The sequence below is a fragment of the Talaromyces atroroseus genome (genome assembly GCF_001907595.1).
Source record: "Talaromyces atroroseus strain IBT 11181 chromosome Unknown scaffold_9, whole genome shotgun sequence".
NCBI lineage: Eukaryota > Fungi > Ascomycota > Eurotiomycetes > Eurotiales > Trichocomaceae > Talaromyces > Talaromyces atroroseus.
The window spans coordinates 657,031-671,148 of record NW_017971441.1 but is presented as its reverse complement, the minus strand read 5'-3'; the positions used below and the strand labels follow the sequence as shown (position 1 = coordinate 671,148).

Sequence of the window (14,118 nt, the reverse complement as noted above, 5' to 3'; positions counted from 1 at the left end):
CCGCCTCGCGTTCAGAATCTTCCGGATTATCCGCTAATCTCTCCTCTCTCTCTAGACAGCCTCCTGTGACTCCAGGCGACACCGAACCGCCTCTGTACCCTGCTCCCTCGCCGTCTAATACGTGGCTCCGAGCTACAGATATGCCGAAGAGTGTCACGGTGACTCGGAGGCCACGCCGGAATTCGGATTTTTGCACTGTTAGTCCCGAGAAAATAGTGTTCAAGTGAAGTGGGAAGGAACCTGGCAGTTACTCCAACGGTCGATTGAGGCCGCCGACCTCCTTCTACATCTCTCTTTTCTTCTCTTATCTTCTTTGCCGGGGTTGTTGGTTCACCGCACATATCGACAACATGGTGTGGGATCAACTTGCAATCGATAAGCCCCATCTGGCTTACATCATTCTAGGAGGCTTTACCAGTCTTTTCATGCTTTGTTCACTGTTCGTGAAAGAGAGGCTTTATATAGGTGAAGCAACAGTAGCAACTCTGTGTGGCATTATATTTGGTCCCTATGCGGCCAATCTCTTTAATCCAGATTCATGGGGCAATGTGGATAAAATCACACTGGAGTGCTCACGCATCGTTTTGGTGGTCCAATGCTTTGCTGTTGGCGTCGAATTACCCAAATCTTATATGGAGAGACACTGGAAATCCGTCTTCCTTCTCCTGGTTCCTGTGATGACGTATGGTTGGCTCGCAACGAGCCTTTTCATCTGGTGGCTGGTTCCGCCGCTGTCGTGGCTTGAAAGTCTTGCATGCGCTGCATGTGTCACCGCGACTGACCCTGTCCTGGCATCTTCGGTTGTCGGAAAGGGCAAGTTTGCTAAACGAGTGCCCAAACATTTGCGAGATGTTCTCTCCGCCGAGTCTGGATGCAACGATGGGATGGCTTTTCCATTCATCTACCTTTCCCTATCTATCATCAGATATCGACCACACGCCAATGAAGTTGCCTTACACTGGATCTGTAACACAATTCTCTATGAATGTGTCGCTGGTGCTGTGTATGGCTTCCTCGTCGGATATATCGCTCGCCATATGATCAGATTCGCCGAGAAGAAGAATTTGATCGATCGAGAGAGCTTTCTAGTGTTCTATTTCGTTCTGGCGCTGTTCTGCGCTGGTTCGGGCAGTCTGCTGGGTATGGATGATCTCCTTATTGGGTTCGCTGCTGGGGTTGGTTTCAGTAACGACGGATGGTTCACGGCCAAGACTGAAGAATCTCACGTTTCCAACGTCATTGACTTGCTTCTCAATCTGGCTTATTTTGTCTATTTCGGTGCAATTATACCCTGGAGTTCTTATAACATGCCAGACCTTGGTTTGGTTCCATGGAGACTGGTCGTTATTGCATTGCTCGTCATCTTCTTCCGACGAATCCCTATCATGATGATGCTCAAACCAATCATACCAGACATAAAGACTTGGCGAGAAGCTCTCTTTGCTGGCCATTTTGGACCAATTGGCGTCGGTGCCATATTTGCCGCGATCTTGGCCCGAGCTGAACTTGAAAACAACACCACAGAACCAGAGGCTGAGTCTGATCTGCCAGGCCCCGGTCAGACTAATTATTTGCTCGTGCAGTTGATTTGGCCTATCACCACTTTCCTTGTGATTGCATCTATCGTTGTCCACGGATCTTCTATAGCTGTTTTCACGCTCGGAAAACGCATCAATACCCTTACCGTCACCTTGTCATATACCACTGCAAACGAGGACGGCCCTTCATGGATGAATCGCCTTCCTCGTGTGCAGTCCTTGTCGAGGAGCTCTTTATCCCTCCGAAAGGCAGATTCGGAAGCTTCGAATGACCAGGCTTCAGACTATCCCCCTGGAATGCTGCCACCAGTTGGTATGCCCGGGAACTTTTTGCGTCGTGTAAGAGAAGGAGATGATGAATCTAGTGGTGTCAGTAGCCGGCGGCCACAGAGCTTGCGGCCAAAACGGCGACGTATGCGCAGGTCGAATGTCGGTGGTCCCATTAGTCAATCAGCTATTATGCCTGCTAGACGCACCGAAGTCACCTCTCCCGCTGAAGAAAAGACGACACAGCCTGAAGAATCTCCTCCGGTGAGCGAAGAGGAACGTGAAGAGAGGGAACGCATTGAACGGGAAGGATCTCCAGCACGGGCGGAGCGTGACAGATTTGGTCAAGAACCTGAGATAGAAGTCTACCAAGAGGGCAACAAAATCATCATTGAAGACGAAGAAGGAAACGTCTTAAAGACCGAAGATATCACCCATGAGTCTCCTGAAGAACAGCGGCAACAAGTGTTGGAACAGCACAAGAAGCTTCAAACAGACAAATCAGGGAATTATGCTAAGTCCAGAACCCAGCCCCACGAGAAAACAGAGGGAGAAGAGATTCAGAAAGAGGTTGAAGAGAAAACTGGTCATCCCTCTCGCTCATTGCGACAGCGCTTCGGCACCTGGGCCGGCTGGGGAAAGCAGGATACGTCTGCGGAGCCAGGGCCATCTACAACCAAACCTGCGAAGCCACCTCGCCAATCCGCCCATGCATACCAATTTGGAGATACAATTATTGTCGAAGATGAAGATGGCGAGGTTATCAAGAAATACACCATCCCTTCTGCAGAGAAAGACCAAGCTGCTCCGGCTGCCAATGCCGCTGAGTCACAGGTACGACGAGGTCTGACCAGAATGGGTACGTGGGTTGGAATGAAAGAAGGCGAAGCATCAAGTTCTCGTCATGATGAGGATGATGGCTTGCGATTCACTGTTTCTCATAATCCCGCTCTTGAACAGAAAGGAGTAGGAATCAAAGGAAAGCGGATGAGCAAAAATGATTTTATCAATGAAATCAGGAGGCTAGATCCAAAAGCGCGTCGCAATTTGGTTGAAGAAACCGATGCCCCGCAGGTCGTTAAGCAGGTAGCCCGTCAAGAAGCGGCAGCACAGGACAGAATTGAGGAAAAGGTCGCTGAAGAAAGCGCCGCTGATGAAAGTCAAAACCGCCCGAGAATGCTGGGAGACCCTGAATCGGACGACGACTCTGATGATGATGATGCAAGCGACACCGATTCCGAGTCCTTGCGTGATATCCCTACTCATGATGTTGCTGGTACGTTGGCGCAGTTCTCAGGAAATGCCAATGAACGACGGCGACGACTTGCCGGCGACGCTTCACCTGCTTTATCACCTACTGAGCAAGAAGGGGACTCCGAAGACGATGGCACGGAGCGCATTCCACCTTCCGTCAGAAAAGCCGCTTCTAGAACCGCCGCACGTAATGTCCCTCTTCGTAACGCTGATGACACGGGCGAAACGCCAGCAGAACGAAAGCGCCGTCTCGCAGCTCTAGGCGAAATTGAAGCCCCAGACGAAGAAAACGACGACGAGGAAGCAGAGCGTGCTGGTCTTCCTCGCATGCCGAAGCCTACCGTTGTGCGAGAGCCGGACAGCGAAGAAGATGGCGAGTCTCGCTACGTTCGAGGTAGTATTAAATTCGCGGATGGTACTCGCCCTTCCAGGATTACCTCCGAGTCGTCAGAGAATGGCACAAGAAGCACGTATAGTCACGGTAATCGTCAAAGGGTTTCTTGGGGCGGAGAGCGCGGTAGGCACTGATCAGTCTTGTGTTTGATGAAGATTTTTCTGTTTTTTTTTTTTTTGTTGTTGTTCCTTTTCTTTCGGTGATATCAATTTTCTTCTCATTTTTTCCCCCCACCAAATGAGGCGCGCCTGCAAAGCAGTTGCGAACTTGCGCATGCAATTTCATGATTCGCAACGATTTGCCTTTCGTGGTACATACATATATTTGCATTCATTATATACATAGTTAGCTATTCTTGCTATTGCCTCATCGGCTTATGTGTAAATGATAGTTAGAACTTTGCTGAGAATCTGTCTTTGTTTCTGTACAGTTCTGGTCTCACGACGACTAAGTAGTTACAGGTAGTTAGGCAATGTGATACACTGCAAGGTACTACTCTCTAAAATTCGCAAGTATTCACGTCTTTTGGAGCAAAACAGGGCGAACAAATTTCTGTCAAGATAACTAGAATGAATGTGAATCCGTAGTTGTACGTACTTAGATAGAAAGCGTAATGATACAGATTGCATCATAGATCACCAAATAATATACCTAGGTACCTATTTCTACACTTCTCTCTACCCTATCAACTCAACCTCTCACAAAACGCCACCGGGTACTGTACCCTTCTTCCCATCAAAAACAGCACTATTGGGTGCAGAGCCCACAGACCCGGGATAAGGCAGCGTCGTGCCTTCTGTTGGTGCAGACTTGCGAAGCATAAACATTGGTTTTCGTCCTTCCTTGTCAAGTTGCTTAAAAAGAATTAGGGGTTTTTCATCTAGCGCTAGACATCTCTCTTGATCGCCGTACACTATATAGAGAGCATATTGCCGCCAATCCGCATTGATGTTGTATTTCTTCAAAGCTGCTGGTAGAACTTTGTGGCAAGGATCATCCATGGAGACTCGGAACGATTTGAAGATCTCGACGCTTGGAGCTGCCGAGTCTGTATTCCTAGATTCGTTCCTCGATTCATTCCGTGAACCAGCACCAGGCGCCGGTGTAGGGTTTGGTTGAGGTAGCTCTTCGTGATCGTATCCCGCCCGGATTGAGGATGCGGAACCCTTGCCATCTCTTACATACGAGCGAGGTCCAAGCGTTTGCTGCATGAATTGGCCGGGTGATGTGGGGGATGGAATACCGGGTGATGGTTGAGCGCCACCATTCATAGATGCTGTCAGGTGCGTAGAGGCTGCCATAGCTGCCGTAGAAGGGTCCATGTTAGAGCCATCGTTGTAAGAACGCATTTCATGGATTGACTGTGGTATATGTGTGGGAGAATTGTTGCTTTTCGGAGTAGTGCCCCCATTGTAGACTCTTCTAGATAGCGATCTACCCAATGTCGAAGGCTCATTGCGGATATTTCCAGGGGATACAATCATTGGTGTTTCATGATAGAGCTCCGGGCTTGACGTGGTCCCGGACTGCACGGCGGGCTGATATGGCAAGGGTTGAGAACGGTCCTTAGCCATCTTGAAGATGGGAAGAAGCTCCTCTCGCAATCTCCGATAGTCCTCTGACACTCTTCTCAATTCTGCCTCGACAGCACTTAATCTTTCATCGCGCGCACGTATTGACTGCGCCAGGCGAGTAATATCTCCGTAATTTGCTGGCTCATGTAAATTGTGGTCCGCAGCTGTGAGGACAATGTCAATCAACGTGCTTGCTGCACTTGATTATTCATGGTACTCGATACTTACATGGTGCAATATAATGGTCGGGATCTATGGTGACTCCGTGCTTCACCTTAGTCTCGTATACACCCTTCAAGATTGTTAATCTGTGTCCAGCACTCGCAATACCCATCTCTTTCAACTCCTCATGTTTGAGAGCTATGAGAGCTTCCCCAACAATTTCATTTTCTGCAGTACAGATCTTGTTAGACATGGCGGATAAGGACGCACAAGAAACAACGACCACACACCTATGAAAGAAGCCCGGTACTGCCGCAGACCTAGACTAACCACAAAATCTGCACATTCCTCCACTGTCCACTCGTCAATGTTTGTCCGTAGAGAGCCATGGTCATCCCCCAAATTTCCGTACGTCGTAGGTGTATGTTCTGTAGACAAGGAGTCTGAGTCGGTGGGGGATATCTCCGAGTCCGTAGGCAGTTGAGGAGACGCGAGGCTGCGCTCGTATTCATCATCCGCATCTGAATCATCGTGAAACTGGGTTTTCAACATCGACATATTGTGAGAGGTTGACGATCCGACGGACCGCTGCACTGTATAGGAATGAGAATTGTCGGGATAGACGAAGCCGCGGCCGCGGCGCTCGTGATAATGCTGTTACTGGAAGCAAAAAAAGAAAACTTCCTAGTAGCCGACAAAACAAGTATCGTAGACGGGCGCCAATGAAATAGCAAAAAGTAAGACAAGAAACTGCAAGTTACTCGCGGTTGGCTAACCACCAATGAAGCCGGTCGATTATGAGTCGTATTAGATCAACAACTCCTCTGCGGATCCGGTGTGTACGTGTGTGATAATATTCGCAGACGACTCATACAGAAGCTGGAGTATATAGATTGTAAAAATGGCCGAGATGCGCGGATATAAGGCTTGAGTCGAGAGGGGGTTCGTTTCTGTCGGCGGATCGGCCGGAGAATTAGTGGTAACGATCACAAGAAATGGAAAGAGAAGTTATACATTTGCTATCATGTATATATCCAAGAGAGAACAGTTCATACAGCGAAGGGATGCTAGCTCAGGCAACAAGGCGCAGGGCAAAGCAGAACGAGCGAGGTATAGGGGTGCATGATGTATGACGGGCTGGTTGATTGGGGGGAATCGCAGGCACAAGGACGGCGCACGTGACGAATGCCCAATGCTCCAAGATGTAGCCAATAAGACACGCCATATCACATGGTCCAGGGCGGAGGGCTGTGTGTTACACAGCAATACGCCGTATGTTACCGGACTCAGCCACTGTCTGCGCGGTGCAGGGTACCGAACCAACCGATCATTACAATACATACGTCCTGGTGGTCCCCACTACGGACCGACGAGTTAGTGCCTTGGCATCGCTAGGGATTCACGGCGCCCTATCATTCGCAGTCTGGACCGACGTGGAATTGCATCAAAGCCATCTCTGCCCAAAGAACGCGGGCAGGTGGCTATAAACATCTCACATCGTTTCATCATATGTAACCATATCAAGCGCTATATAAAGCCAGTTATATCGTCGATATTTTCCTCTCGACATTAGTCTAGAGTTCAGCTGCCTGGAGGTAGTCTTAGAGTCTATAAACCAGTTTCAATCTTATCGTTGTTCGATCATAGCTTGAATTGAAATTTGCGGAGCGGTGCTTGTTTCGGTTCAAGGATGATTAAGCTATATATTCATGTAGCTAGCTAGTACTGATTATCTAGAATACATTCATTTCCCTCTCGTCACTGGGCATATTTATACGTATATGGGTTGAGATGCAAGTCAAACATGCGTAAATATAGGGTAGTCATGCCCAGACTTTGGGCTCGGTACATTCCGGCTATATCTGCCCATCTTCTGCTTCAGCATCCGTGCTTTGGGAACTTTCCGAGTCACTTTGGCTGGCTGCTTGGCTGTCAGACACAGCCGAAGGAAGGGTCAAATGCCCTTCTCGAGCAAGAGCATCTTCCCAACTCTTGGGACACGTGGCAAGGATCCGTTTTGGATTTATATCGGATGTGAACCATCTTTCCCTGCGAGTGTTGGATTTATTCCCACCCTCGAGAGCAGCTCGACTAGCTCTTGTTGTTCTCGTCTTTCTTCTTGTTGACCCTTGTGTCGTAAGTCCGCTTAGTGCGTCACGATAGCGTTTAAGGCGCAAATCAAAGGCTACTATGGACCGAATATAGGGAGCTAAATCTTCGGCCATGCCGTTCTCGAATGACAGAGCTATGCGACCATTTGGTTGTGAGGCAAGGCAATTTGCTTGCATTATAGGGTCAAAGGCCTCCAAGTAATCCATATAAGAAAACTGAGCGGTCTTGGTTGCATATTGGCTTGCCAGAACACGGTTGGTGGTCAGAATGTCGTCATGCAGAGATTGCACGCCCATTGCCATGTGCCGCATTAACACATTTGATGTTGATCCAATATCAGCTGCAATTCCAGTATATTCAGGCCTGCGATTAGCTATCAATAATGGATAGCCTTCTTGGTAGTTCGATTTTTCTTTCTCCGAAATATTGGGGATAGTGCTGTCAAGATCATCCTATAAAAGATCAGTCATGTATCATAATCCAGCATGGAATTTTTTGCTTGCCTCTTTTTGGTCTAATGACCAATTGTGGGAAAGAATATCGAGAGCACTAAGGCTATCTGCCAGCACCAGTGCGTGCTGCATTTTGTCAAGGTGACTTCGGCTTTGATCTTGCGTTGTAGGTTCAGAGTAATCTAACGACCAGGTGTCTTTGCCGTCCGTCTCGAAATTGAGCTCCCACCAGTTTCTGCCTTGAAGTAATAGCTCAGACTCTTTAGCCAGACCATTGTCAATCACGACAACATCACGATTGAACCAACCCATGCACTGATGATATGTATGCAGGCTTATCACTTTTAGTCTATTACCATTGGTATCAAGGTCGGAACCTTCCGGCCATCGATCAAGAATCCAGTCAATTCCAGACTTTTCGCTACCAACAGCCATTTGACACCAAAAGTCCAATTCCATGATGGACTTCCGCAGGTCTCTGTTCGAAGCTAAATAGAGGTCTCTTACAGCTTCGTGTTTCAGCATATGACCTTCGTTCGCAGCAATAACCAATAGATAGTCAATAGCAAGAGGTGGAGGCGGTGCGTGATATCTGAAAATTGCATACAAAGAGAGGTCCTGAAGCGGAACGAGATCCTCGTTGTTGCATGTCATTATCACAGGACGCTTAGATTGTTCAATGAGCGCTAATACTCCAATCCAAAACTGTCTATCCTCGTCAAATAGAACATCAACCTCTTCTAGCAAAATCAATGACTGTTTATGTGGTCGAAACGATAGATTCGAGGAATCCTGCGAGGTGTTTTCCCCCGCTTTCTTCTGGGCACACTTTGATTTTTTCTGGGCTGTTGTTTTGAAAAACATATTGACTTTGTTTTGTCTCCCATCGAGGGCTCCGGTGTCTACGGGACGGATGTCGTTTCCTGATCCATCTTCTTTTCCCTCTAGTTGGACAAGATGGTTCTGTGTCATGTCTCCAACGCGTTCTAGGATGTCTTTTGCACTTCGGCGAGTCCCACTATTGATTTCAAAGACCTCAAAATCGAGTTCCTTTGCAACAGCATAGACCGATGCCGATTTCCCACAGCCGCTCGGACCACTGATTAAGACTGCATTCGTCGTTCGACCGGTTTCTCCTTGTTTGAACTTGCCAACAGAGTCGCCAACTCGTACGACGGTACGCTTAGAGGACACCGTATCGCCACCAGCTAGTTCATCTTCGTCGGAATCAACGAGCTCGTCCATTTCCGAGGCCTCATCCTCGCTTGAGACAATGAAGCCATCAAGCTTGTCGGCAGTCTTGCGTCGTTTCGATTTGCGGCCGCCTGAAAGTTTCTTCTTGCTTTTATTTGTAGGTTTGTTTCCAGAATCCACAGATGATACCATCAGTGACTTGAGCCAATCACGTAACATCCGGGCCTCGGGACCTGGTTGAAGGACATCTTCGGCACACAAAGGGCCATATTTCTGTGTCCATTGGACAGAATCGCGTCCCCCGCTATCAAATGATGTAACCGAAGTCCCAATGGAGGTATAAACCTTGGCGATGCAAGGGTGAGCTCGCCCGGCTTCGCCTTGGTAGCCAGATCCATGTTGAAAATTAGATTCCGCTCTGTGCGATAACTGGCTATTCATGGCCTTTTGTAGAGTTTGGCCACTGACAACGGATCTAGTCGGTATTCTGAGAGGAGACATTCCTGAATGCATTTCCTTCCGAATTCGTTGAGATTCGCACGTTAAAATGTTTTCTGCCTCATCTATGTGCACGGCGCGTTGCTTGCTTTTTTTCTGCGTCAAATTTATGTCTTTCGAAGTTCTGCTGTGCTCAAGAAAGGATCCTCTCATGTGGACAAGATCTTTTGGCGGCCAAATGGGGGGCACCATGTCGGGTATTTTGGCAAAGAGCGACCGCGAGAATGAGCTTTTTGTAGAAGATGGAATTTCCGCATCGGCTTTTGTGGAGTCATGCTGGTTTACTGTATTTGTCACTGTAGGTGTAGTTTCCGCTGATACTTTGGATGCGGGCTTTTTCAGTAAGAAGAAGGGATGTGTGGGTTTGGGAGGTTTATTTTCATTTTTGACTGAAACGGAAAGTTGTACAGCTGGCCTTTGCGAAGCGCCATGTCGTTCCCTGCCGCTGATTATGTTGTCGATCTTCTTGCCGATATTAGAGCCCTTCTGGTACTTGATGGCGACCTTCTTGCTATTTTTCCCTTTCACTTGCGGTCTTCTTCTGCTCGGGGGTCTTTTGTTGACGCTACTCTCCAAGCTTGGGGCAAGCGGAGAGCTGAGTAGTTTCCCATTGGTATTAAGCTTCAATATTTTTCTCGGAGGCGACACTTGTTCCTTTGAGTCCACGTTTCTATTTGCGGTAATCGTGGAGGTTGATGATGCATCGTCAGCTCGAGTGGGCGTCCGCTCTTCAGTCTCAACATCACAGGATGTCACATGCGTAGAAGTCTTTAGGCGCTTTCGCCTGTCGTTATTGGGGTCTTCTTCAAGAATGGATTCCAGGGAGTCTAATCCAATTTGGGATTGCTGGGAATCTGAACCAGAGCTTTGCGATGGAGGTGCCTGGCAATGCCCAGTTGCTCTTGTCTCATGGCTCGAAATTGGGAGAGCTGGATCCGGAGCCTGACTCGTTTTGGTAACTATTTTCAAGAACACAATCAGCGATAAAGAATCTCCAGCAAAATCCGGCAATTCTCACAATTTCCGAAGAATGGGTGAACTCTTTGCTGTTCTCCGTGGTCCATGACCCTATGCGCAACAGTTGAAGACATTGAGCATGTACATGCTGAAACTGCTCAACTTAGTTTATTGAAAGGCCAAGTAGAATATTATCGAAGAAGGAAAGAGTAGAGTAAACATTTGAATCTACCAGCCACTTTCCCTGGTAGTCTTGCGACAGGAAAGAACAATCAATCAACGCGAAAACAGTTAATTAAGCGGAAGCGCGTCACCGCGACGGGCAATGGAGCCACACCCGCTAATCCTATAACGGCTAGTGCATTATTGTGGGTCTGGCAGCCGGCGTAACTCAATCTCCGCGACCTTTTTTTTTTTAATGCATGTAAGAACAGTACGAAACTGCTCTAGATTTGCGACGAAGATTGCGGAATTCAGATCCTTCTGTCAAATAATGCAAATTTAAGAGTCATGGATCTTCCGCCTCCTTCAGTTTTGACTCAATTACCTCGCCCTCTCCAAGCTTCGACTGGGAAAACCCAAATCGGTGAAGTTTTCAGCCTCGTCGAGTCGAAGAAGAGAAAAAGATATGAAGTCGTGGTTGCTGTCGACGGCGAAGGACTGAACATCTATAATGTCAGGATTATCCATTTACTTTCTGGACTCATCATCTACTAACCAATGATTCAGGTTCAATATCCCAAGCTTGTCACGTCGTATGCCGTTCCCCCGCAATCTGAATTTTCCTGCCACCCATGTTCTATCCGTCTGAGAGACAAGGATTCCTCGGCAGTGAAAAGGTACACTTATTGCGCAGTCGGACGACCACAGAGACAAATTAAAGGCTTTTTTGAGGAGACCGTACCCGGAGCAACTTCCGCTCCGGTCATCACCTCTGCTTCATACACCTTGAAGGATTCACGCAGCCCTGTTATTTTTGTGGGAATATGTCCACGACTTTCAGGCGAAAGTGGCTCAAAAGACCCATTTGATGTGCTTGTGGTGCACAAGAATGGAAAAATACGAAGGCTCGCATCTGATCTAAAAACCGAGAGGTGGAGCATTGACTCTGATCATGAAACCTCGGCTGCTTTTCTTGTCGACTTTGATGATGCTAGAAGAACTTTGTTTAGGCGGCGTCCTGATCTTGCCACACTAGCTGTTGGCGATGTTTCAATTTCTGCCAATGATCTTCCTCCAGTGCTTTTGCTTGTTTCCCAGCCAGGCAGCTCACAGGGGTCAACCCTGCAGCCTGTAAAAGTTCATATGTTTTCTGTCACTACTCATGTTGAGACTGCAGGAACTGCAACTGCTGGGTCTCACGAGCTACACCACCTCAACACCGTGCAGTTACCTAGCCTCGAAGGGACGAACTTTGACTGGAGAGAGGCACAGTGGGCCTTCCATCCTGGGTCTGCAGGACTGGGCCTGTCGTTCCGACAAGGATACATGAACTACGATCTATCTCAATATCCACCATCATGCTCATCAAGCCTAATACTTAAGGATGAAGACTTTTCTTCCATAATGCGTATTTCGCCTCACTCCATTATTGGCGCTGGGAAATCATTGGTCGCTTTATACGACACACACTACTCTTCGATTCAGCGTAGTATTCCTCTGCATGAACTATCGACCAATAGTTCCAAGGCGACGATGAAGTTCGTGGGATATTTCGCTAAATTAGGAATTGCATTGGCTATCAGGGAGAACACACTTCAAGCCTTTGACTTGTCCTCGATACATTCCATGCGAGGAACATCCGTCAAGCGTCAACGTGATGGCTTACTCATTAATGCAATTGGACGTGGTGTGGGTTCTCCACCCCTGGACATCAATGACCCGGCCGTCTCTCTTGGCCTCAAAACGCCAGAGGAGGTTAATCAATGGACCACCTTCAAAAAGAATCTTGAAGCAGCATCTAAGGCACAGGATGCGACCTCTTTTGATAACGCTGTTGAGTCTCATTTCGGCTTCTCGGCCCGGTGGCATTCATCGCCAATTTCTGTGCACCCGGAGAAAATCTCTTACATTCTATCTCAGATATTTACCGTGCAAGCACAGGAATCCAGAAATGGGTTCTCGGATTTGAAGGTTGCCATATGGCCAAAGAAGACATGCCAGTGGCTAGTGAAGACGGGTCATTTCTCCATAGACCACATAGATATCGCTGTTCGTCGGGACAACAGAGCACAGATACTGCCGCCATTCGAGCCTGGCACACTTGTGCGCTCTCTTGCGGAGTTTGATACCTCACTCAAAGCCCTCACGCTCGTTTTAAATGGACCAGTTCCACTCGAGCGGGGAGAGCTTGCGCAGGCACTGAAAATTTTCCTCGATACGGCCCGGACACACTCAATAGCGCTAGATCAACCAGCGACCATGACTATCACAGAAGTTGCAGACTTAGATATAAAAGTTGATGATAAATCTCATGACACTGATGAGAACCCTCAGGCGGTTATATCATCGTCTTCTTCCACGGAGACGTCCTTGGAGGATGCATTCGTAGGACTCAACCTCGCACTGTCAAAGCTACATAGCTATCCAACAAACCAGGTGGTATCATGCTTACGCTCAACGCTTTCCAACACCGACACCCTCGCAATTGTCCACCACCTTCGTGTCGCTCTTGCAACTGGCGGGTACACAGCACGCTTCACCGAAGAAGCACCGATACCTCTGGAAGCCATCAAAGCGGCACCTCCCCTGTCGCTTGAGGCAATTGTTGATCTTATGAATGCCAGTGTAGATGCAATTGGTCCATCGGGTTGGATTTCCGCAGTCGAGTTTGCCGGCGCGGCTGTCAATGAAGCGGAAATGATTTCGCATATGCAGTCGGAAATTTCGGCAGCTTTAGCAGGCATCGAAGAGGCAGCGTACATGAAGGGAATTGTAGGCGAGTTTATCCGCTACGGGTCTCGATTGACGAAATCAAAATCATCTTCAGCCGCAGCAAACAAAACAACCACGTCTACTGTTACTATGAGTGGCAAAGAGGTCAATGGAGAATACACCGCAATCAAAGACGGCAGTCGTGCCCGCATTAATCGCGAATATGATTCTTACGGCAAACTCTGGGAGACGTACACATTCCCCCAAGCAGGCGAGGAAGACGGAAAAATGCTTCCTCTTTCACTCAATACACCAGAGTCAGAGGTCAGTCAGACGAAGATCCTAAAGTCGACGGGTGAGGTCACGCAGAGAACCAAGCGAGAAATAGCCTATCTTCGTCGACAGGCCGTGCCGGATTATTCGGTTGTCAGGATACATCTGTAACTTCGATCATCTCATGACATTACGTGCATATAATTATCCAATAGCGGTGAGTGGTATTCACTTAGGAAAGGCTTATGTATATTTTACGCTATAGAGAGGCTTATGTTTTTTCTCCAATCATGTAAAATATGTCGCTTATCCTATCCTATCTTTATCAGCGTATTTGAATCAAGAAACTTTTTGCAATGATCTACACCATATACCACATACTACATAGCTATATTCTAGTGCTCAGCCTCAGGGGTCCTGTTACAGCTGCATATCTGACCCTATATAGACTCTTTTTTTGTTTAAATGTGGTAAGAGTTTGGAGGTTAGGAAAAAAGGCACTATTTGATAGGCTAAAAAAAGAAATATGCCAAGAATTAGGGCTGGGACCGCGTAATGCTCTGACGTTG

At 47.8% G+C, this 14,118-nt stretch overlaps 4 protein-coding genes across 4 annotated transcripts; 2 read left to right on the top strand and 2 right to left on the bottom strand.

Moving 5' to 3' along the window:
• Positions 1-350: 350 nt before the first annotated feature.
• Positions 351-3,587, top strand: UA08_06622 (hypothetical protein; the record flags this gene model as incomplete). Its single annotated transcript, XM_020268919.1, has 1 exon — positions 351-3,587. The coding sequence occupies one exon, from the start codon at positions 351-353 to the stop codon at positions 3,585-3,587; it is 3,237 nt and encodes a 1,078-aa protein (XP_020118202.1).
• A 564-nt stretch (positions 3,588-4,151) lies between these two features.
• On the bottom strand, positions 4,152-5,747 carry UA08_06621 (hypothetical protein; the record flags this gene model as incomplete). Its single annotated transcript, XM_020268918.1, has 3 exons — positions 4,152-5,191; positions 5,256-5,417; positions 5,480-5,747. 3 exons carry the CDS (start codon positions 5,745-5,747, stop codon positions 4,152-4,154), a joined length of 1,470 nt encoding a protein of 489 aa, XP_020118201.1.
• Positions 5,748-7,045: 1,298 nt separating this feature from the next.
• On the bottom strand, positions 7,046-10,536 carry UA08_06620 (hypothetical protein; the record flags this gene model as incomplete). The annotated part of the gene is made up of 3 exons (XM_020268917.1): positions 7,046-7,753; positions 7,871-10,404; positions 10,464-10,536. The coding sequence occupies 3 exons, from the start codon at positions 10,534-10,536 to the stop codon at positions 7,046-7,048; spliced, it is 3,315 nt and encodes a 1,104-aa protein (XP_020118203.1).
• Positions 10,537-10,912: 376 nt separating this feature from the next.
• On the top strand, positions 10,913-13,720 carry UA08_06619 (hypothetical protein; the record flags this gene model as incomplete). Its single annotated transcript, XM_020268916.1, has 2 exons — positions 10,913-11,077; positions 11,132-13,720. The coding sequence occupies 2 exons, from the start codon at positions 10,913-10,915 to the stop codon at positions 13,718-13,720; spliced, it is 2,754 nt and encodes a 917-aa protein (XP_020118014.1).
• Between the last annotated feature and the right edge of the window lie 398 nt (positions 13,721-14,118).